The sequence below is a fragment of the Protopterus annectens genome, chromosome 9.part0 (assembly GCF_019279795.1).
Source record: "Protopterus annectens isolate FY-2018-M chromosome 9.part0, PAN1.0, whole genome shotgun sequence".
Taxonomy (NCBI): domain Eukaryota; kingdom Metazoa; phylum Chordata; order Ceratodontiformes; family Protopteridae; genus Protopterus; species Protopterus annectens.
In genome coordinates, this window is record NC_056743.1 from 854787091 (window position 1) to 854811863 (window position 24773).

General features: G+C 41.8%; 1 protein-coding gene across 1 annotated transcript in view; it reads left to right on the forward strand.

Moving 5' to 3' along the window:
* The first annotated feature begins 109 nt into the window (after nucleotides 1-109).
* Nucleotides 110-24773, forward strand: part of VPS52 (VPS52 subunit of GARP complex) — a 449815-nt gene continuing 425151 nt past the window's right edge. The window contains exon 1 of the mRNA XM_044083563.1: nucleotides 110-372. Within this exon, the coding sequence (XP_043939498.1) occupies nucleotides 277-372 (96 nt within the window). The 5' untranslated portion in view covers nucleotides 110-276. The remainder of the gene's footprint in view (nucleotides 373-24773) is intronic.

The window sequence follows — 24773 nt, forward strand, 5'->3', positions numbered from 1 at the left end:
TCACGCTACATTTTAATATGGATAGACAAATTAGTACGATCCCATAGTTATTGAATTGATAATTCCATTGTGTCACGTAGAAATAAAAAAAGAAATCTGAGCAGGAACCACTAGTGGCTGTTACTCAAAGTATCATGGGAGATGTAGTCTTTTTTTCGTACTATTTCTGTAGGCTGGTGTTACGAAGAATGGAATGACTGGTAAACCATTGACTTTCGCCGTATGAAATGTTAATCTCTTGGCTGCTTTGCTTCAGGTGATGACTGACGTCAGATTATGAAGACGGAAGTGGAGGAAGAGAATGTGAACCTGCTTCTTATTGATAATATGGCTTCAGTAGTTCAGGATGAAGACAAATGTAGAGATGTTGGGGTGGGTATGCCACTCTGTCATTGTTCTCATTACATAATAACATGTTATGGTTCCAAAATGTAACTGGATTTTCTTTTTTTGGGTCCAACCATTTCAGTTCTTATATGATGTGCATGTCTTTGTGAAACCGATGTTTGTCACTGGCTAAGGCAATAACAAAATGTGTGGTTTACTAGTCAAACTTTAGTGTAATGGCTTGCGTATATGTTTTAGATCACTGTCTTAAAATGTTGTACTGTATAGTTGCAGCTTCAGTGTAGCAAATATTTTATTTTGTGGTGTTTGTTAATTGCAGCGTAACTGCTATTAGACGTAATCGTTTTCATGAGTGATACCAAAATGTTTGCTTGGGTAAATTACTAGCTTAGAATTTGCAGGATGCAGGCTTTCTTGGGGTAACCTTGCAGTGTGTTTCGTTTTCAGTTGCTTATTTCAATCACAATCGCACGTTGTAAGCAGTACTTCAGTAGATTGCCTTACTTGTTTATCAAAAACCTTGCTCCTGATATTATCGCTAAGTGGTTTAGCCAGTGGGGCTTCTGTTTTGATATCGTCGGTACTTTCTTGGAGTAACTGTTATATCACGGCTACAAAGTGCAACTTATGTTTTAGTTTGTTACTGTTACTTTTATTCATGAAAGTATACTCCTAATTTCTTTTTTTCCTTTCTTTTTTTTTTTGACACGCAACACAAATACTCCCGTTCATCTCTTGTAAGAGTAGTATTGCTTCAGTAGATTGTTTATCAGCCTCCTTGTTCCCGATGCTACTGCTGAGTGGTTTAATTGGTAAAGCTGCTGTGTTGCCATCCTTGGTGTTTCATAGGTTCATAGGTTTATACTAGGCTATCTGCCCTAAGGCATTTATAAGCCTAGCCCAAAGTGTTGTGGCTTACGCCACCCCTTATATGAAAAAATACTGTGCCCATTAGTTTGTGCCTGTGTCCAGCAGTGACACAGAGATGATTCCCGGGGTAAACCTACGATCTCCCATCCACAGGTCAAGATTTCTCTTGAACAGAGCCAGCGAGGTGCTCTGCCTGACATGGACCGGGATTTTATTCCACAGCATAGGGAGTCTCTGAGTGATAAATCTATCCCTCCAGCACGTCCTATTTATATCCGTGCTAAGGTTTAAGTCCCTTGCTCTAGTGGTTTTGGTGGATTTGGATTTTTTTGAGGTGGAGCATGTCCATTAATTCCGGGTTGGACATGGCCTTGTATGTCAGGCACATGTCACCTCTGAGCAGACGGTATGCGACTGAATAGAGCTGGAGTTTCTTCAATCTGGCAGCATATGACAGATTTTGGAGTCCCTTTATCCTTTTGGTGAGGAACTTTTGGGGTCTCTCCAATTGCTGCAGATGTCGGGTGAGATACATCCCGAATGGGGCATTGTACTCGATCATTGGTCTGTTAAGTGAAGAGTACAGGGGAACAATTACCTCACTAGATCTGGATGTGAATCCCTTCATGATCAGGTGGGCAATGTAGAAGGTCTTTCTAACCACTTTAGCAATGTGAGTGTCAAAAGATAGGCCACTGTCAACCTGGGTCCCCAGGTCCCTGATAACCTCTTCTGTGCTTAGTGGATTGCCACCTATATGGTAGCTTGGGGTTAGCTTGTTTTTCCCGAAGGGTATGACTATACATTTTTTGGCGTTTAACTTCAGGCCATGGCTCTGGCACCAGCTGTTTCCATGAGTCCCTTTTGAAGGATATGTGTCCGATGCACTTTCCACTATGGCGCCCAGTTTGCAGTCGTCTGCAAACTTTGTCAGCCAAAGTCCTCCCATGTTGGCCTGTACTTCTGAGAAGTAGATGCCGAACAATAGGGGGCCATGGACCGAGCCCTGTGGGACACCACTTGTGACCGGCTTGGAGTCTGACATAGCGCCAGCAACTCTAACCCTGTGGGTTCTGTCCTTAAGCCAGTTTGCAACCCATCTTGTGACATATGGGTTTACATTTAAGCTGGTAAGTTTTTCTACAATACCCGAGTGGGGTATTGTGTCGAAAGCCTTTGCAAGGTCAAGGTAGGCTGTATGGACTGCCTTTCCCTCATCAATGGCCTTGGTGACTGTTTCGAAGAAGTCGACCAAGTTCAAAAGGCATGATCTGCCCTTGACAAAGCCAAACTAGGTCGGGTCCAATGTCTGCAAGTCCCCTATATCTTTGTTTATGAGCTCCATTATGATCCTGTCCATAGCTTTGCAGACTAGACTTGTTAAGCTTATGGGGTGGTAATTACCAGGGTCCGTAGAGGCACCGCCTTTGTGGAGTGGGACCACAGTTGCCGTACGCCACTCCTTGGACACGTATCCTGTGGTAAGGCTGAGATTAAACAGCTGCCTTATGTGTGGGTTTAATTCCTCATTTAGCTCGTGTAGCACGCAGCCGGGGACACCATCCGGTCCCATTGATGCTGTGTTTTTAGCTTTAGAGAGAGCAGCTTTCACCTGCGCATTTGAGATGTCTGGGAGGCTACACTCCGCTGGGACAGTTATCTCTCCTTTAGGGGGGGAGAGGGGGGTGAAGTTTGCACTGAACCTGTCTGCCAGTATGTTGTCAATGTCTGTGGGTTCAGTGATTTTTGTATCATTTTGGACTAATTCTGAGCATATCTGGGAGTTTCCACCCAGGTTCCTAACATAGCTGAAAAAGGCCTTATGATTGTCCTTTGAATCCATGGCAATTTTTCTCTCAAAATTGGCCTTAGTTGATTTTATGAGTGCTCGTATTTTTTACTAATAATGATCAGGGGTGACTTCCCTTTTATGGATTTTGTTCTATCATGTAATAGCTTTCTCCTCTTATTGTAAAGTTTGTTAATGGCTGGGGTCCACCAGACTGGACGTTTGCCCTTTGTGGAAAGAGTCTTGGTTGTATTTGGGATTGCCTGATCCATGCAGTCCTGGAGGTGTTCATAGAAGGCATTTGTAAGGGCTTCCGCAGCTTGGGTTGTGGTTTCCACTGGCTCAGGGGCCTTGAAGGATACCACACCAGTCTTGAGTAGTGTGAAGTTTGCTTTAGAGAAGTTCTTCACTGTGGTCTTTTGTTTGGGGTGGGGGCGGGATGTGGATTTCCAGTGAGATTAGTTTATGATCAGATCTCACCAATGAGGGATATACTTCCGGTGTGGAACATTTTGTCCCCATGTTTGTGATAATGAGATCTAGTATATTTTCTCCTCTCGTGGGAACAGTGACTAGCTGTTCCATGGCATTTGAATTTATGAACTCCAGGAACCGTTGGGCTAGAAAGTTAGGGCTTGAGTAATATTCCCAGTCTATATTCGGGTAGTTGAAGTCACCCAATATGATGGTGTTTGGAGATACAGTTATACCCTCCAGTGTCTTCAGGAAGGCTGTGTGGGGTTCCTGAGTTTAAGAGGGTGGCCTGTAGCATGCTACAATTTGTAGAGCAGTTTTGCCTATGGTTAGTTGCACCTGGATGGCTCCCAAAGCTTCGTGCGTTGCCACCAACCTGGAGGTGTGGGTATCCTTTATGAATATGGATACACCCCCTCCTTTTGTGGTGTGGTCCGGGTTTTGGGGCCGGAACGCATGATATGAGGTAAAACCTAATAGTGCCAGGGTGTTCTCAGGAGCCTTGAACCAGGTTTCAGTAACAGCACAGACATCGATGTTCTCCATACTGAGAAGGGCCTCGAGTGCGTGCATTTTGAGATTTAGACTTCTGGCATTGAGCAGCATTACCCTCAGTTTCTTCCCATTTTTGTTTTCTAGGGTGGTAGGTTTAGAATTTGAGCCTTGCCTAAAAAAGGCACTATGGGGGTGGCAAGAGCCTTAGCCAATATCTGGAATCCCAGGGGTGACAGGTGCAAGCCATCCCTTGCGAAGCAGCATGGCTTGTCAAGCATGTCATCCCAGGCAGACAGACACTGGATCCCCTTTGAATGACACCAGACATTAAGCCAATTGTTAAAGCTGATCATCTTGTCTCTATATTGTGGCATCATTCTTGGTGAAGGAAGGATACTGCTCAGGGTCAGGGTCATACCTGCCTGGGCTACATAATCAGAGAGCTCCTCTATGTCTCTTTTCATGTAGTCCAGGGAGGTACGTCTCAGGTCGTTCACACCAGCATGGACAATGACCGTGTCATATTTGTACTTGCCGTGGAGTGACCCGAGTGCTTCTGTTATGTGGCGGATTCTAGCGCCTGATAGGCAGCTTACTGTGACCCTCTCCTTGTTCAGCCTGGTGAGTGGGACTTCAGTGTGTCTGACTATGGAGTCACCTATGACAAGTATGTTTGGTGTTGTATTTGACCTTAAGGGCTGTGACTGCTTTGCACACTGATTTTGTGATTTATGAGTTGCTTGTGGGGTGTCTTGAGGTAGCAGTTGTTTGGGTGTCTGCTTTGGAGGCCTCTGCTGTTTAGGTAAATTTTTACTCAGAGCCTCCGAGTATGTCTTTATGTGTTTGATTCAGTGGTGTGGTAGCATTATGTGAGGCTGGTTTTGTGGTGTGTGTAGTTGCCTTCTGCTCCTGTCTGGTCTTGCCAGTCCTAAGTTGAGAGAGCTCAGCCTCCAGTTTGGCTAAATAGCTGCATCTCTCGCAAGTATTTGTGTTATGTGGGAGGAGGAGAGGGTTGTCTGTGTATATGAGGCAATTGTAACATTGCCTCAATATTCCCAGATTCACCAACTGGGAAGGAGAGGACGCCAGCATCTGGCCCTTCGACATGCTAGAAAAATTAAGAAGTTAGGTATGAGACTGAATAAGAGAGGACTTAGTAAGGAAGTGGGTACTCCTGGGGGGTTTCGCAAGTGAGGGACTTTGTATTTTTTTTTTTTTTTTTTGAGAAAAAAAAAACTTTTAGGAACAAGTGCTGCGCTTTTTAGTCAAGGGATATACTGTTTAGGTTACTAGTACAGCAGTTCTAAGGGAAAAAATGAAGAACAGACTTTATGGAGCCAGAAAAAGTTTAACCTTGTTAAACCGGCGCTGCCCGATGCTGCTCTAGTGGCAACTCCACGCTAAAGCGTGCTTTATAGCAGGGGGCTGGAAAAGGCAGGAAATGACCCAAAATGGCCACTGAACTACAAATTACTGTCTTAAAAACCACTCCTCTGAGGACAAACAGGCAGCTCAGTACTCCCCACTCCCACTGGTGAGTAAAGAAACTTCCCCCTGACCAAATAAAGAAAATGGAGAAGTACAGGAACCAAGACAAAGCCCAGGGATCAGCAAAATCTGATCACTGGAACAAACTAGCCAGGAAAGTTAGGAGAACAAGAATATTTTTTTTGTTTTTTTTTTCAAGTTTTTTTTACAGACCGAACAGAAAACACAATAAATGCTTTGCTTTTCGATTAAATGCTATCAAAAGCTAGTACACTTGAGTGTATTAGCCTGTAGTTTAACTTTTAAGCAAACTTAAACTAAGAAGTGCAACCAACAATTTAAAGCTTATAAAAACAGGAAAAACAGGTAATACCACTATAAAATAGACAGAAACAGTCGTCGAATAACACAAATGGTTGAAAAATGCAAGAAAAAATACTTAAAATCTGGAAAGTTGCTTTTTCTGTCCTCTGCTGCTCTAGGAACTCTGCTGGATACCACGAGGAGCTGTGAAGAGCATTTGTATTTTTATTTAAGCAATAACATTTATATATTGAAAAATACCCATCTTTGTTATAAATATGCCAGTTTTTATTGAGGGGGTGGGAATGAGATTGCCCTTTTTTGTTTTCTTTTAAGTTAAATGTTCAGTTGTTCTTTGTACAGCTTTCTTTCTTTGCCTGCGTAGCTAATTCATTTGGGTGTGTTTAGAACTGCCAAATTGTTTTGTAAGTATTTTACTTTTGTATGCATTTGCTTAGCATTGTGTTTATTATTTATTTATTTATTTCACATTTGTTTACTGGGAAAGTCCAACTGGACACAAGCCTTTTTCAGCGGAGGCCTGAGGAGAAAAGCTCTACATAAAACAAACAAGTTTAACATATAATATGTTCTTGCTTTGCACATTCTGTTGTGAATAATAACTGCATTTTTTTTGGCATATCTGGTGCTTCATTAATTATGCTGCTGATTGCCCCCACCTTTACTTTGCACCTGAAACTAGGCAGTTTGGATGTAAAGAATATTTTTCTTATAAAAATAAACATGTCTGGTAAACAGAAACTTCTTTATATGGATATACATTTTGATCAGGTCATCAAAGGATGATTATTTGAATTTCCATGGTTTAGTATATATGGTTAAATTCTTCAAAGTACTGTTTTCTTTGGAAGCAGCAGTACTTGGAGAATTGCCTTTGCATTGTTAATCCTTCTTTAAACGAACCTTCAGTTAATGATTTCTGTGATATCAAAGCCTTGGAAGAAAATTGATTAGTTTGTTTTTAGTAGTGTTATTTTCTGTTGAAAAAAGTAGCGGATAGAAGAACATATATATGCTCAATGTAAAGACATACAAATCTTGAATCTTGTATATCCTGTTACCAAAGTTTTCAAGTAGACATATTTAAATTGTTTTTTATTAAGACTTCTTCAGAGTACAGTTTATTTGAAACCTACCCTTCATTTTACAAACCCGTTCATCTTTAAATTGCCCAATACTTTTTAGTTTAAAGCACACTTGATATTTGATGTTTCATACAATCCATGGGGATGAATGGCATCCAGTTTAATTTGCACATAGTTCTTTTTCTGTAACAAAGCATTCATATTAACTCATTAATGTTTAATTTACACAGTATTTCACAAAACATAATTAATACTTTCTGTTACTGATGACATTAACATGTTCAAAATTTTGCTAACATGCTAGTTTTCCTAATATAAAATGAATCCTAGGAAGTACAGAGTGCTAGATAGACCACTTTTTCTGTTTTACAAGTGAAATGACTCCTAGGACAGAAAATTCTGCCCATGATTCTAATATATACCCAACTCTTGTTAGTAAATCAGCAGACCTTAATTTTCAGGAGAGTATTCCATAATCTTCATTTCCCATTTACCATACTGCTGCAGTAGTACCCCATTCTAAATTTGCATCTATTTGGTCTAAAAAATGTCTTTTTAAATGTTTACAACTTCTGTGTTGCTCTGCAGGTTGCTGTTTACTGCATCAATACCACCTTTTAAAATGGGTGTGTAGAAGTTCTGTGTTGTATAACATTTTCAAAACTATGGAGCATTGAAAATTTATTATAACTCCTTTTAATATTTCATCCAGGTAATTTAAACAGTACAAAAATTAATTTGCCCTCATAACACTAGCATTTACAAGTTAGGCCATTCCCTAGTGTAGTACAAATACTTGTGTTTGTGCACTTTGGAAATAAATTCATACTTCTTACATCCACTGCCAGTTTTATTTTTAATCTGACTTAAAGTGAATGTCAGAAACTTAGTAACTGATTTCAAGTCACTCGCAAAGTAGAAAATTCAGCCTCCTTGCCGAATGACAAATAGGTGTGTACTAGGCTAATGGCCCTGGAGCCTTTACAAGCCTAGCCCATAGGATTACCCTGGCATCGTGACACCCGACCTTGGTTCCCAGTGCCTCTGTCAAGTAGAGCCACTGAAGTGATCCTTGGGGTGAATTTTTAATGTTCTCAATAAAGCATTTAAAATCCCCCCTTGGTCTTGAAATCCATTGTTGCAAACAAATACTCCTCCCACTTGGCCATTACCAGTGCTGTAAATGTTAGTGTCATAGTGCCATGCATAACAATCCCTTTTGTTTTTTGGAGCAGTCATTTACCATACTAGACATATCAGTTAGCTAAGGTTCTTTGTTACCATAATTTACCTTTGAAGTTATGTAAACACATATTGCAAACTAAACTCTGTAATAAATATTTTCAAAATCACACACTGCATTAAACATTTTGCACGTTTTAGAGGGTGTGGGCATCAAACTATGTTTTTAAGAGTAATTTCAGTGTCACTAAAACGGCGATTGTTTAATATCCAAAGTTCCACTTTTGGCGTCTTCTGAATTACTTTTAACACTATTCCAATAATTTATCAAAAGTCCCTGTAGAATTCTCAGTTACAGAAGCATTTGTACCTTCCATATATTTTCCCTAAATGCAGTGTAAATCATAACACAAATTAATATACAAACTAGAGCAAAGCAAAGCCCTACTAGACTTATTGCACACATACACCCCTACTAGGCCACTTCCATCTGGAAACAAAATGCATTACTTATGGTGAAGCCTTGTTAGCACAGTTGGTAGTGTGTCAGTCTCATAATCTCACTACCTGCAAATCACACCTGTCAGCAGGAGCCTCTCTCTATTCCAGCTGCATACCCCCACTCCTGGAATCTATCCCCTCATCCCTTAAACATACTACAACCTTACTACTTTCAAGATAAATCTGAAATATTTAACACTTGAAACTGCACATGCACAACCTAAAACCAGATGCATGATCACCTATTCACTATAACTATGCCTTTCTCACTCTAAATTCACTAATACCTCTGTATCCTCGCAGGTAGTATTGACCCAACATCAAAATGCTGACATCTTTGCAGTCACAGAAACCTGGTTTAAAGCTGCAGAGATTATGAGACTTAATGATATACTGTTAAAGTATGTTCTTCTGCCTCTTCAGCGAACACTACTAAATTTCTTCTCTCACCTCCTTCCATAACATTCTCGTCTTTCTAATAACTTTCCTTCCATGTCCTTAATTTTCCCTCCTGCTCATTACTCTTCCTTATCTTGTTCGGTTTCTCTGTTTTGGCAGCAGAATACTCTTATTTTTTTTAGTTCCATACGTTATTAGAAATATAGTTAATGTTTTGAATAACTGTGTATTAGTTTGCTTGACTATAAATTTATGCACTTCTGTAGTGTCTTACTACTTGCAGTACATGTTGTATTTTTAAAATTTTTGCAAAATGTATTTCAATCTGTTTATTTATCTGATGTGGAGATTTTCACCCCTTGTATATAATTTCTTATCAACTACTGTAAAAATGTTTGAGTGTTTTTGTTGAGCCTTTCTCACCAACTCATTGTAAAATATTTAATCTGTTGCATGAGTTTTTTCCCCTAGTATACAGCTACTCAAGTACTGTGCAAGTGTTTTTGAATCTGTTGTGGATATTTTCCCAGTAATCAAAAGGGCAAATAAAATAATAAATAAGATGACAGCAAAGGTCACTGTTGCCAACAATGCAGTGCAAGTTATTATCAAAACTAGTCTCATTTACCTCTCGCATTGTTACATTTTCATAAACCACACCCCTTGCAATATGTGTAGAATCAGGGAAAACATGTTTCTTCAAAAAGCTAATGAGAATAAAATGTTCACATTACCATCATTCGCCAGAATTGTTGAGTTCTGTCTGTCAGTCCCTGGACTGCTAGCTTCCATCCTAGAAAACCTTTGAAGTTTATATTTATTCTAAGCAGAAGTCTGGACCATGATTAGCACGTCTGATGTTTTTCATCCACTTGTTGAGCTCTGAGGTGGAAGTCCCTTTTGTTCATTAGATGTGTGCTGTTCCAATTATCCCTGTTGTTAGCATTCTCATTGGCAGAGTAAACTGCACCATTTTATAGTCCTCTACATAAACATTTTATATGCTTTTTAAATTATTTTCAAAGTTGTATGGGCTACTAAAATGTCATGAATCTCCTTAGAATATGTAAAAATTAGGAGGTTAGTAGTGATCTCCACATATAGTACTTATGTTTTCAAATTTAAGCAAAGAAATATGTTCATTATTATGCCTAACTAGAATTTCTGTAAGTTGGCACCTAGTAAAGACTTGATTCATTCATGAAAAGGTCTACAAAATGGAATTGATGCCAGTAGGAAACTTACAAAAATGTATCTCCTTAGGGACTTTTATAACCCAGACACTAACTCTCTATATGGCAAAACATTGCCTTTGCAAGATATTTCATTTTCTGCTTCATTTTCTCTAATGAAAATGTGGTCAATTACTGGCATGAACATGTTGTCATGGAGGCACTACTGGTGATATAAAACCAGTTTCACTTAGCCTAGTAAATGCCTATGAACCTAACAACCACAGGGGCCTTTTTAAGCCTAACCATTCATCCCAAATCTCTGACGAGTTCTGATACCCTGGGAGATAAACCTGAGTAGAACAACTGAAATTGCCAGCAGCCAGAGGAGAGACATCTTTCCCAGTACTACCATCAGCACAGTTTTTCCCAGTAGCAGAAAAGTAGGTGTTATCTTGGATTTCTGCATCATATTTTTGTTAGACAAGGGGAATGCAAATTAGAAACCATTTTAAAAGGGAGTAATAGTTAAGCAGTGGGACAAAAAGAAAATAAGGATTGTTGGAACCTTCCCTTGTGTTTTTGTGAGCCCTTTAGAATTTTTTTTTGATTTATTTTACTTGGTGCCGCGGTAGCGTTGTTGCCTCACAGCAAGAGGTTCTCCAGTTCGATTCTCGGCTGGAGTGCCTTCTGTGAGGAGTCTGCATATCCTTCCCGCGGTTGGGTGGGCGTTCGAAAGACATGTCTAAATGGGCGTGCCTTCGTTGAAGGTTGAACGTCGAACTGGCACCTCGGCATTCGTGAAAATCTACTGCCAATCATTAGCGGACTGAGTTCCGCTGTGGCGACCCCTAACTGAGAAAAGCCGAAAGACAACAACAAATTTATTTTACTTTGTCTCCACCACTTGCCATAAGCCGTCACTGTACTGGCTGCCTTAATGATACAGTCATTGCCATGAAGACAGCGGTACAGCCCATTTGTTCCTGGGGAAAGATCAGGTGAACTGAGAGGGAGACTTTCACATGTGTGGATAGACAGTGATTTTCATAGGAGGTTACTAGGCTATTGGCCCTGAGGCCCTTATAAGCCTAGTCAAAAGTTTACCCATGTTTAGACAAGTCAGCACCCAATGCCCCTGTCCAGCAGGGATACTGGTGGAATCCCTGGGGTATATTTTCTGTTTCCCATCCAGTTATCCAGGTTGCGCTTAAAAAGGGGTAAAGAGGTACTCTGCTTGATGTGGATAGGGAGTCTATTCCATAGATGTAGTCTCTGGGACACAAATCTGTCCCGACAGCAAATCTTATTGATGTCGCAGACCAGGTTGAGGCCACACTTGCGGGTTATATGAGTGGAGGTTGACTTGCGGATATGCAGCAGTCTCATCAAGGTGGGGTCTGTGATCGCCTATATAACCAGACATAGGTTACCTCCTGAGGAGTCTGTATGAAACTGAGTAGAGGGATAGGGCTTTTAGCCTATCTGATATTTGAGGCTCTGGATTCTCTTGGTGAGGAACCTCTGTGGTTTCTCCAGATGCTGCATGTGCTTTGTGAGGTAGATGACGAAAGGGGCATTGTACTCAATAATGGGCTTTATAAGGGATGAATACAGGGATGTTATGACTTCCTTGTCCCTGGATGAAATACCTTTACTTATGAGTTTGGCCATGTAGTAAGCCTTCCGTACAATGGAGGGAAGACGGTGGTCAAAAGTCAGGTTGCTATAAACCTGAGTGCCCAAATCTCTCACGATTGATTGCATGTTTAGGGCATTGTTATTATTGTGATAATTTGTGTGGACATCACTCTCCCCAAAGGGGATGATGATGCATTTATTGGTATTCTGCCTGAGGGCATGTTTCTGGCACTAGTCATTTTTGCTGAGTGAGACCCTCTTGGAGGATGTCCACATCACTAGGGGAATTGATGACAGCACCTAGCTTGCAGTCATCTGCAGACTTGGTTAGCCATAGCAAACTGGTTTTGGCCTGCACCTCAGAAAAGTGTATCCCAAATAACAAAGGCCCCAAGACTGAACCGTGGGGTACGCCACTTGTTACGGGTCTACTGCTTGAGGTGGCTTCCCCTATTTTGACTAGGTGGGTTCTGTTAGTGAGTCCGTTTGCTACCCATCTTTTAACATACGGATTGATGCCTAGTTGAGAGAGTTTCTCTATTATGCCCTTGTGGGGAATGTGTCAAAAGCTTTGGCCAGATCAAAGTAGGTAGTGTGCACAGTCTTCCCATCATCCATGGCTTTGGTGACTGTCTCAAAGAAGTTAACCAAACTTAGCAGACATGACCTCCCCTTGATGAAGTCAAACTGTGGGGGATCAAGTGTTTGGAGGCTGCCAATGTCCTTGTTAATGAGAGCCGTGATAATCCGTTCCATGGCCTTGCAGATCAGGCTAGTTAGGCTGATGGATCTATAATTTCCTGGGTTGGTGGATGCTCCACTTTTGTGTAAAGGAATGACTGTGGCTGTCCTCCACTCAGCTGGGATGAAGCCAGTACTCTGACTTTGGTTGAATAGGGTGCCTAATGGTGCTCCGAGTTCCTGCCGGAGTTCACGTAGGATGCAGTCTGGGACATTATTGGGTCCCATGAAGGCTGTATTTTTTGCCTTTGAAAGAGCAGTGAGGACCTGTTCCCTAGATACAAGGGGAAGGGGCAGGTGTTGAGGATGTCCTGATTTACTGATGGGGGGACCGAGGGGTAAAGTCTTTGCTGAATCTGCCAGCCAGCAAGTTTGCTATATCAACATCATTTGCATATGTGGTGTCCTTGACCACCAGTTTTGAACAGATCTGGGCACTTCCTTTGAGGTTGTGGACATATGTGAAGAAGGCCTTATGATAGTCTCTAATAGATGTGGCCAATTTGGACTCTTAAGTTTCCTTTGGAGGATTTGACTAGTGCTCTTATTTGCTTGTTCTAGCTAAGGAGACATTGCTTCCAATTGGGCACCTGCTCCTTCTTGGTCTTGGATAGCAATGTTCTCCCTTTTTGTTATTGAGTTTATTTATTGTAGATGTCCACCAGACAGGATTACTCTTCCTTGCGGAGGATGATTTAGTCATGTCGGGTATTCCTGATTCCATGCATCTATGTAAATGCTCATATAGTGCTTTGGTGTGGTTTTGGATATTGGTGCCAGTTCCAACAGAGGTGGGGGCTGTGAAGCTGTTTATACCATCCCTCAGGAGGCTGTAATCGGCTTTGGAGAAGTTTTTATGTCTGATCCTAGCTAGAGGAGAGTTGGGAGAGATGGTAACTTCGAGTGTCTGCTTGTTGGTCGGATCTTACCAGGGACGATGATCTATAGGGATGCTGCAGTGGTTACTCATGTTGGTTAATACCAAGTCCAAGATATTATCTCTTGTGGGGGTATCGACTAGCTGTTCCAAGGCATTTGCATTGACAAACTCAAGAAATCTCTGAGCATTTGTGTTCTGGCATGAGTAGTTCTTCCAATCTGTGTTTGGTAAATTAAAATCACCCAGGATCAAGGTAAAGGATTGAATCTTGATAGATTCGAGCAGGTCCATATAGGCGGATTGGGCATCTTGAGTCAGATTTGGGGGCTGGTAGCTAGCTATAGGTTATAGATTCATAGGTAGGTACTAGGCTATCTGCCCAAAGGCATTTATAAGCGTAGTCAGAATGTTTTGGCTTTTGCCACCCCCTTAGATTAGTTCCCTGTGCCTCTGTCCAGCAGAACCACTGAAGTGATCCCCGGGGTCTGATTTGAATAGGGGTCTTGTCAATGGTTAACTACACCTGAGTGTCTCCTGTGCGTCGTACTGTCTGACCAGTCTGGAGATGTGTATGTCTTTAATGTATATCGAAAGTCCACCTCCTTTGGCTTTACTTCCCACAGTTTGGGGTCTGAATGTATGATAGGATGAGTAAATCTGTAAGGCTGGGGTGCACTCCACAGCTTTGAACCAGGTTTGTGACTGCACAAATGTCAGCATTTTCCAGGGGTAGGAGTGCTTGCAATGAGTGGAGTTTCATGTTTAGACTCCTAGCATTTAGCAGCATGACCTTTAATTTGTGATTTGATGAAATTGTTTGTAGTTGTAACCTCCTCCCCTTTCTTAAAAAAGGCACTATAGGGGAGGCAAGAGCCTTTGCCTGAAGCCCAGGTGAGACAAGAGCCTTTGCCAGAAGCCTGAAGCCCAGGTGAGACAGATGCAGTCCATCTCTAGCAAAGCATCATGGTCTGTCGATCATATCTTCCCAGGCTGTCAGGTACTGATCTTCCTGGGATGACACCAGAAATTAAGCCAATTGTTAAAATTGATCATTTTCTGTTTGTACTGAGGCATCATTCTGGGTGACTGCAGAATGCTGCTTAAGGCTAGGGACGTACCTACCTGGGACACATAATCAGCAAGCTCAATCATGTCTCTCTTCATATAGTCCAGAGAGGTACGTCTCAAGTCATTCACGCCAACATGGACTATGACAGAGTCATAACAGTACTTGTTGAGAGACTTCAGTGCGTATGTGATATGGCGGATTCTGGCTCCTGACAGGCAACTAACCATGACTTTCTGCTTATCCAGCCTGGAGAGAGGTACATCTGTGTGTTTCTCAATGGAGTCTCCTATGACTGATATGTTGTGTTTATGGTAAAGCCTTAGTGGCTGTGAGGAACAGATGTGTGGACTATGCATGGTATGTGGTGTGGAGAGCTATGGAGTGTGTGCTTTTTTGCCTCTGAGGTCTCCTTTGTTTGGGTATGTTTATGTGCAGGACCTCTGCATATACAGCTGTGTGTTGTGTAGGTGTTGGGTGGTGGTTGAGGTGTACTGATTGTTGATAACCTTTTGGTGCCAGATATACTGGCTTGAAGGGGAGAGAGCTAGGACTCTAGGTTCTTAATGTAATTGCATCTCTCACAAACTGTGTTCCTGGGTGGTAGTAGTAGATGGTTGTCCATGTACATGAGGCAGTTGCTACTCTCAGGATGCCCGTATCAACCAGACAGGCAGGAGAAACTGTAGGAAATTGTCCATCCATATTTTGTCAGAATATGAGGGATAATGGCCAGGAAGAGCTAAGGGGTGGGCCTAAAGCCCAAGTGCTTAAACCAAAACTAAAAGCTTAGAACACTTAATTTAGACAGGCTATAAAGAAACAGTAATAAATGCAACAGAAAAGATCCAGTTGAAGACTTTAGAGAACAGGCAGCAATTAGCAGATAGTAAAAAGAAACGCAAATTAGAAAAATATAAGCAGCTGAATAAAGTGTCTTTTTTTTTTTTTTTTTTATATATAAGTGGAAAGGGAGAGAGCAGGAACAGAAGATAATTCAAGGTAAGAGACGAAGAGGTTTGGCCTTCCCGAATGAGCTAAGATCTGTGACTGGGAAGAGTGCCCCAAATGAAATTTACAGTAGGGGTGGGCAACTGCAAAGGCCACCATCTTTAAGAACACAACAGCAATTTTCTTGGTTATCCCTACTATCCCCATACATGCTCAATAAGTGATTCCGTAGGATGTGTAATATCTATACCAGTTCTGAATGCTTTAAACTTGCCAATGTCCTTGCCTCCTAGAAGGAATATGTGTTCATTTCTGTGGTCTCCACTGGGGAAGTAGTGCAATTTTTTGTTTGTTCCTGGACATGTGCCCCACCCCTTGCCCCTGAGAGACATGAGCTGGCACAACCTCTGGATTGATGGAAACTGCACGTTGTGCACTTTAAACTAAAAAGCATCAGGTAATTTAAAGATTTAATTTATTTAGTCTGATGTCAGATATTTGCATTTTAGAGAAATGAAAAGTAAAAGTAGTTAAAGTAATCTTGATTTCATATACTGCTTTGAAAAAAAAAAGGCTTTTTATTAAAAAGCTAACTGGGTTTAACAGTTTCCTGGTGGCCCATGTGAAAGTTATATTTGCATATCTCCACCCATTATTACATCACGGTAAAGATGACTGCTTACCTTGTATTCCTTTTATGTCCGGAATTTTACTCTACTTTTTAAGACTTCTGTACCTCGCATTTTTTTCCCATTCATTGTTCTGTTCTCCATTCACATCTTTTTTTGTTTATATATGACCTTCTTCCAGCTATGTCATGAGGTTTTGGAACTCTATTTGCTACTAATGATGTAAATTTCAAAGCGGAGGTGGTTATCATACCTGGTATTATATGCCTTTTCAGTAGCAGTAGCGTTTTCCAGTTTAAAAAATACTTGCATAATTGTATTATTATTTTAAATATAATATACATACATACTTTGTATAGTTTTACAAATGAATTTTACTTAACAGAAAGCATCCCTTGTCAAGGCTGTTGGAGAATTTTCAACTTGTCATCTTACACAATGTCTCTGATTATGCCTCCTGGATTTCCATTGGTTTCTGATTTTTTTCCAGTCCTGAAAAACATTTTTATTACTTTGCTAAACTCTTTGTGCGAAGGCTGTTTTAAGCAGAATATTTGTTTTTGGTATTTTTGTGGTTTCTATTTGGTTTTATACATTGAAGAGGAAACTGGATAATCCTACTTTGAGCTACCATTTTGCTGTATCTTTTTTTCTGTGTTTGATTTGCTTTGTTTTTTCACCTTACTTTAAGTGGAGCAAAGATACTGTGGCTGAACTTTGGATAAACCTATAGTACGATTTTCCCCTTTTCTGATGTTTTTTAGGTTCATTAGTACTTACTAGGCTACTGATCTGTGAGGGTCTTAAGAAGCCTAGCTGTATGTTCTCATCATAGTTTTTACCCCCTTATGTTTTGCAAATGAATATCCCAGAGATGGGCTGAGCAAGGATATTTTACACATTTCCTCAAGGGACAAGTGCACTAAAGCAGGGGTGAATTTCCAGTTAACGATCTGTTCGTCCAAGTTATGAATCAGTAGGTTAAGAGAAATACTGTGCTTTATACAGAGTAGAAGGGTGTTACATAGAAGCAGTATTCTCTGTGATACAAATCTGTCCCTCCAACATACTCTGTTTTGCAAAGTAATTGAGAACCCATGAGCATTTGTTTTTATGACACCTCTAGAATTGCAAATAGGGTAGAGTAAAGCTATCATGAAATCCTATCCTATAGGACTGGGCGCCATAATAGACTCTCCAGCAGACACAAGCATCCTACCAAAGGGCCTCATAGAAACAGACAACTGGTGCCAGAGCCATGGCCTCAAGCTAAACGCCAAAAAGTGTATAGTCATCCCCTTTGGCAAAAAACAAAGTGCCCACAAATTACCACATAGGTGGTAATCCATTAAGTACGGAAGAAGTAATTAGGGACCTGGGTACCCATGTTGATAGCAATCTCTCATTTGACAACCACGTGACCAAAGTGGTTAGAAAAACATTTTATATAGCCCACTTAATCATGAAGGGATTCACATCTAGATCAGGAGAGGTAATCGTGCCTGTTTACTCATCCCTCATCAGGCCCATAATTGAGTACAATGCCCCTTTTGGGATGTACCTTACCAGACACCTGCAGCAATTGGAAAGACCCCAAAAGTACCTCACCAAGAGGATCAAAGGGCTCACAGATGCCATATGCTGCCCAGTTAAAGAAACTCCAGCTCTACTCAGTGGCATACCGCCTGCTCAGAGGCGATCTGTGCCTGACGTATAAAGCCATGCCCAACCCGGAATTAATGGACATGCTGCACCTCAGAAAATCCAAATCTCATCGAGCTACGCGCTCGAGAGACTTGAACCTCAGCACTGAAATAAATAGGACATGCTGGGGGGACAGATTCATAACCCAGAGGCTCCCTTCGCTTTGGAATAAAATCCCAGTCCAGGTTAGGCAGAGTCCCTCATTGACTCTCTTCAAGAGGAATCTTGATGAGTGGATGGGAGATCGTAGGTTTACCCTGGGTATCACTTCTGTGTCACTGTTAGACAGAGGCAGAGTATACTAACCTCGAAAAAGGGAATAGCAAAATTCATTTAAAATGGGTGGCGAAAGCCAAACACATTCTGGCTAGGCTTATAAATGCCCTAGGGCAGATAGCCTAGTATGAGCCTATAATAAACCTATTCTCAAATTGCACAATGCAGAACTCCTCTCCCTTCTTAAACTAAATAACCATAAACAACTGTATATTGTAATATCCTCTAATCCCCCAGACAATAATGCTGCAACCCTGGAAAACGCCCTAAATTGGATTTTGCATACAGTTTCTAATAAGAGAATGCTAGGTGATTTTAATTTCATTTGGCAGATTATCTCCACAAAATACCCATCGACTGACCTCACCTTATTTGGCTGATTCAACTAATTTCTACCCCCAGAGTTATATCTATCCCAAAAACTATGGCCCAATTTTGGACTGGCTGTTAGTGTCTGATTCCATTTAGTATGCCTCCAGTGGCAACCTCTCTGATTCCTTCAGTGACCACCTCCCTTTATATGCAAATACTCTGTACCCATCATGTCAAGCACTTACTTAGAACTTCTGTAACCTCATCAAGTTTAACCCTGAGCCATTTAATAGAATCCTAAGCTCCTTTAACTGGCCTAGCCTGAAAAATATCCCACTTGATGAAGCTGTACACAAATTTAACGCACCTTTCCTGAAAACCCTCAATAGTCTGACTCCATCTAGAAAAAAAAGAGTAAAGAAAAACATTACTTCTCAGTTATCCACTCATAGTGGCACCTAATGCACGAAAGGGATAAGGCTTTGAAAGAATGGTTAAACATAAATCTATCCAAAACCTACAACATTTGTTTTACAGTAACCTCTTACTAAATCAGTGTTCCAGCTCTAAATTTTGGACTTCTCTTAAATAATATACTCCATCCTGCTAAACCACAACTTCTAATCCTGCCTCAAAGAATAGAAAACATTAAAGCCTTTACTAACAATTTTCCACCTAACAAACCTGGCGTGCCCTCTTCTCAGACGGCAAACACCTTCTGTTTCACCCTAAAACCCATCCAGATCTCCTACATCAAATCACTACTCCTTGAAATGAAACCCTGCTCTTCTTCAGCAACTAATCTCTCATCAGAATACCTCAAGCTGGCTGCCAGTTCCATAGCTTATCCTGTGTCTGTCCTAATTAATAGAGCTACCAAGGAATTGTACATTCCTTCCTTTTGGGGGAAAAAAAATTCATCTTCCTGTATAAAGGAGGAACCTCATCTGATATAACCACTTTCAGGCCTATTGTCATATTATCCCCTTATCAAAACTTCTGGAGAAATGCATTCACAAATAACCACTTAAACACACCCTTCAGGAAACGCTCCTAACATCCCTCCTCCCCCAACCTGGTTCTAGACCCTCCCATAGCACTACCACAACCTTATTAACCTTCGCAGATACTACTAACAAAGCCAGAGACGAAGGCAAACTCATTTCGTCTGTATTCATTTATCTTTCTAAAGCTTTTGATCTAGTCCACCAAAAAATTCTCTGCTGGCTGTCTTCCGTAGGGCTATCACAGTAAATACTACTTAACTGATAGATACCAGTCTGTTCATAGGTAGGTACTAGGCTATTAGCCCTAGGGCCTATGTAAGCCTAGCCAAAAAGTTACACTGGCTTTCGCCACCCAAGAAAATAATTTTCCTGCGCCCCTGTCGAGCAGAGCCACAGAAGTGATCCCTGGGGTGAATTTCCTATTTCCCATCCAGTCATCAAGATTTTTCTTGAGTGCTAATGAGGAGCTCTGTTTGACATAGATAGGTAGTCTGTTCCAGAGTATGGGAAGTCTCTGGGACAGGATTCTATCCCTCCAGCATGTTCTGTTTATTGTAGTGACCAGGTTTAGGTCCCTAGAGCGTATAGCTCGGAGGGATTGGGATTTCTTTAAGTGGAGCATGTCCAACAGCTCTGGGTTTGACATAGCTTTGTATGTTAGGCAGAGATCGCCTCTGAGTAGGCGATATACGATGGAGTAAAGCTGGAGTTTTTTGAGACGGTCGGCATAGGGCATCTGTTTGAGGCCAGTAATCCTCTTTGTGAGGTATTTCTGTGGCCTTTCCAGGTGTTGTAGATTTCTTGTGAGGTACATACCAAAAGGGGCGTTGTACTCTATAATGGGTCTAATGAGTGATGAGTAGAGGGGAACAATGACCTCTTTTTTTCTGGATGGGAAACCTTTTGTGATGAGGTGAGCCACGTAGAAGGATTTCCTGACCACTGTGGCAATGTGATTATCAAAGGAGAGACTACTGTCCACCTGTGTCCCAAGGTCTCTTGTCACACTTTCAGTATTAAGTAGACTACCACTTATGTGGTAGTTCATGGGTACAGAGTTTTTACCAAAGGGGATGACCATACACTTTTTTGGCATTGAGCTTCAGGCCATGGCTTTGACACCAGGCATCTGTCTCAGTGAGGCCCTTTTGTAGTATGTCCACTTTGTTAGGAGTTTTGATTATGGCTCTTAGTTTGCAGTCATCTGCAAACTTTGTTAGCCAAAGACCTTCTGTGTTAGCCTGCACTTAAGAGAAGTAGATACCAAACAGGAGAGGACCCAGGACTGAACCCTGTGGTATTCCAGTTGTCACTAGTCTGAAGTCTGATTTGGAGTCTGCTACTTTCACAGTGTGGGTTCTGTCAGTGAGCCAGTTGGCAACCCATCTTGTGACATAGGGATTTATACCTAGTTTAGTGAGCTTATCTATAATTCCAGAGTGGTGGATGGTGTCGAAAGCCTTGGCGAGATCTAGACAAGCTGTGTGAACCACCTTACCCTCATCTATGGCTTTGGTGACTGCTTCAAAGAAGTCAGTCAGGTTAAATGGCTCTCCGCCTTTTCTCATTTCTTGTCAATACTGGTGTGCCACAGGGCTCCATTCTCTGTACTCTACTCTTCAGTATTTTTACTAGCAATCTACACAAGTCCTCTCAGCAAGCTTCCTTCATGCATTACACTGATAAATCTGCCCTAAAATGCACTTCAAATAACCTCCGTCATTTTCAGAGGGTTAATTACTCAAAAAGTCTTTAACTCTGTTGAAAGTTGCCTACATAATAATTACCTGCTGCTAATCCCATTTCCACAATAAAACAACTTTAAAATTTCTTATTCAAGTAATTCCATGATTGAGGTTGGTTATCTCACATACAAAATTACTTGGCATGTACTCATTATACCTCTCTTTCAATATTTTGAGTGTATCAGTATTACCATTGCTGGTATTTCTGTCTTTTATACCTGTTTAAGGTAATCTTATTACCATTGCTGGTATTTTTTTTTTTTTTTTTGTGAAAGAAACAAAAAAAAAAAATATTTGTTTCTTCTACTTGGGATAGTAAAATGTCTGTGAAAGCCCCCTTGGGGTTTAAAAAATGTACACAATGAAGACATAAAATTCCACTTTCTGACTTTCACGCTTTATGTGTGCATTGTTTAGACCCTCTGTGCCTAAATGTAGAATGTAAGATCGGTCAGGGATTTAATCCTAGGCTTTGGCTGACAGGAAGAACAGACTGATATTGAAAGGATTAGTTCCTTTACGTGGGACTCGACTCTCTTGCCTTGTGTTTGGAGGTAATCTAAGCTTTCTGGCTCCTCTACCCATCCTCTGGTCCAACCACTGAGATAAAAGGTTAAGAAACTGGACGTGAAAGCAGCTTCTACTTCGGTGTCCAGCAGTAAGCCGGTTTCATTGGATCTGAAGTCATTGCCAAGAACTTCATAATTCCCCTTCCTAGAAGCAAGTCAGTGCTCAAGGTCTCCATCACTGGCATCCTCTCATTCTTTCAGGAGTCAGATGAGGACAGGATGATGAGGAAGTTTCTCTCCATGCAAGTACAGATGGGCATTTTTCCAGCTCCTACCTCATTGAGTCAGGAAGCCTTTATAAGCCCTACACCACCTTTTTTGGCTCCTTCACTGATCCGACCTGTTCCAGGACAATCTACTTTGGATCCAAAGATCTTGGTTTCTTTGGATCTGAAACTTGCTCTGAGTGCCCCAACTCCTACAGTTTTGGATCTGGATGACCTCTCAGAGCCAAGGCGTCCTTGTCACATCTGAGGTGTTAGAGTCAACTCCAAAGTTTTCACCACTGTCTCTACCCCTTGGAGCTTCAGCACTGGACAACTCTGTTCCAACCTCTGCCTTAGGTGGTTTGCTTTTGGGGCAGAGGGAGCCGAGGGGTCAGAAGCTTGGCTTCTTGGCTCCTTCGGCTTCCTTCCTTCTCCCTGGAGCATTCTGCCTTTTAGGTAGTGGAGAGGGTGTTTTCTATGCCTGCAGGATGGATGGAAGGTTCATCTATCCTCCCTTGGATCATCCATCTGGCTCCCATGTGTCTTTGCATGTTGAGCCTCTTTTTGACCACAGGGACAACCTACCTGTACTGATTGGCGAGACAGAGAGACCGAGCTAGGAAAGATGTGCAGCAGGTAAGGGTGATAAAGGATAATGAAGGAAATGTACTCGCAAGCGAGGAGAGTGTGTTGAGCAGATGGAAAGAGTACTTTGAGGAACTGATGAACAAAGAGAATGAGGGAAGGTTGGATGATGTGGGGATAGTGAATCAGGAAGTTCAGTGAATTAGCACAAAGGAAGCAAGGACAGCCATAAAGAGGATGAAGAGTAGAAAGGCTGCTGGTCCAGTTGACATATCTGTGGAAGCATGGAGGTGTTTAGGAGAGATGGCAGTGGAGTTTTTAACCAGATTGTTTAATAAAATCTTGGAAAGTGAGAGGATTCTTGAGAAGTGGAGAAGTGTTTTTGGTGCCAATTTTTAAGAATAAGGGTGATGTGCAGAGCTGTAGTAACTACAGAGGGATAAATTTGGTCAGTCACAACATGAAGTTATGGGAAAGAGTAGTGGAAGCTAGGTTAAAGAAGGGAGGTAATGATTAGTGAGCAGCAGTATGGTTTCATGCCAGGAAAGAGCACTACAGATGGTGGTGATTGCTCTGAGGGTGTTGATGGAGAAGTATAGACGGTCAGAAGGAGTTGCATTGTGTCTTTGTGGACTTAGAGAAACCATATGACAGGGTGCTTAGAGAGGAATTTGGTATTGTATGAGGAAATCAGGAGTGGCAGAAAAGTATGTTGTACATGATATGAGGGTAGTGTGACAGTGGTAAGGTCTGCAGTAGGAGTGATAAATCCATTTAAAGTGGAAGTGGGATTACGTAAAGGATCAGCTCTGAGCCCTTTATTTGCAATGGTGATGGACAGGTTGACAAACAAGATTAGACAGGAGTCCCCGTGGACTATGATGTTTGACAATGACATTATGATCTGTAGTGAGAGTAGGAGACCCTGGAGAGGTGGAGATATGCTCTAGAGAGAAGAGGAATGAAGGTCAGCAGGACTAAGACGGAATATGTGTTTGAATGAGAAAGAGGATAGAGGAATGGTGAGGAGGCAAGGAGTAGAGTTGGCAAGGGTGGATGAATTTGTATACTTGGTATCAACAGTTCAGATTAATGGTGAGTGTGGAAGAGAGGTGAAGAAGAATGGTGAGTGTGGAAGAGAGGTGAAGAAGAAAGTTCAGGTAGGGTGGAGAAGAATGTCTGGAGCGATTTGTGACAGACTGGTACCAGTAAGAGTGAAAGCAAAGGCCTACAAGAGGGTAGTGAGACCAGCTATGTTATATGGATTGGAGACGGTGGCATTGACAAAAGGGCAGGAGTCAGAGCTGGAGGTGGCAGAGTTAAAGATGTTAAGATTTGCATTGGGTGTAATGAGGATGGACAGGATTAGGAATCGGTATATTAGAGGGTCAGCTCAGGTTGGATGGTTTGGAGACAAAGCCAGAGAGGTGAGATGGCATTGGTTTGGTTATGTGCTGTGGAGGGGTGCTGGTTATATTGGTGGAAAGGATGCTAAGGATGGATCTGCCAGGTAAGGCAAAAAGAGGAAGGCCTAAGATGAGTTTTATAGATGTGGTGAGAGAGGACATGTAGGTGGCTAGTGTGACAAAGGAAGATGCAGAAGACAGGAAGAAATGGGAAACAGATGAGCCGCTGTGGTGACCCCTGACTAGAACAGCTGAAAGAAAAGGTAGCCTACTCAGTGTCTCCAGGATACCCAGCAAGGTATTAGCATTTCTTACAATACCTCTCTGGAGCATCCCACCGAGGAGGTCCCTAGGAAGAGGAGGTGCAAGAGGCGGCACTTGGATTTCTCTCAGGAGTTCATCACTGAAGACACTGACTTTGAAGGAGAAGGGTCTCCAAGATTACCACCCGATCACGTCTCCTTTGGAGACATCCTTGAAATCTTAAAGCAAAGGGGTGGTTATTTGGTACAAAGCCCTTCCCTGGAGGAATCCGTGTTCCTGTAGGCTTTTGGGTCAGGCCTGTCTACCTCCTGGGCAACTCAGCCCACCGATGACCGCCTTGATTTGGTCCCTCGGCTGGCGTGGAAGGAGCCTAACACAGTTGTGCCATTCGCAAAAAAACTGGATCGGATTCTGGCATCACCTGTAGGCAAGGAATTTTGGAGTAAGGGACTGCCCGTAGATGCTATGGTCATGGTGGCAGCCACTAAGAAGGAACTCGCGGAACAGAGTTTCTCTGTCCCATCCTCCTAAAAGGGAGTCTAGGGCACTGGACAGATTTGAGAAACGTGTGTATGTTTCAGCAACATTTACTGTCAGATTGCTGAACTGCCTGGCCCATTCTACAAGACTTCAAAGGGATTTGATAAAAGAAATGTCAAATTCT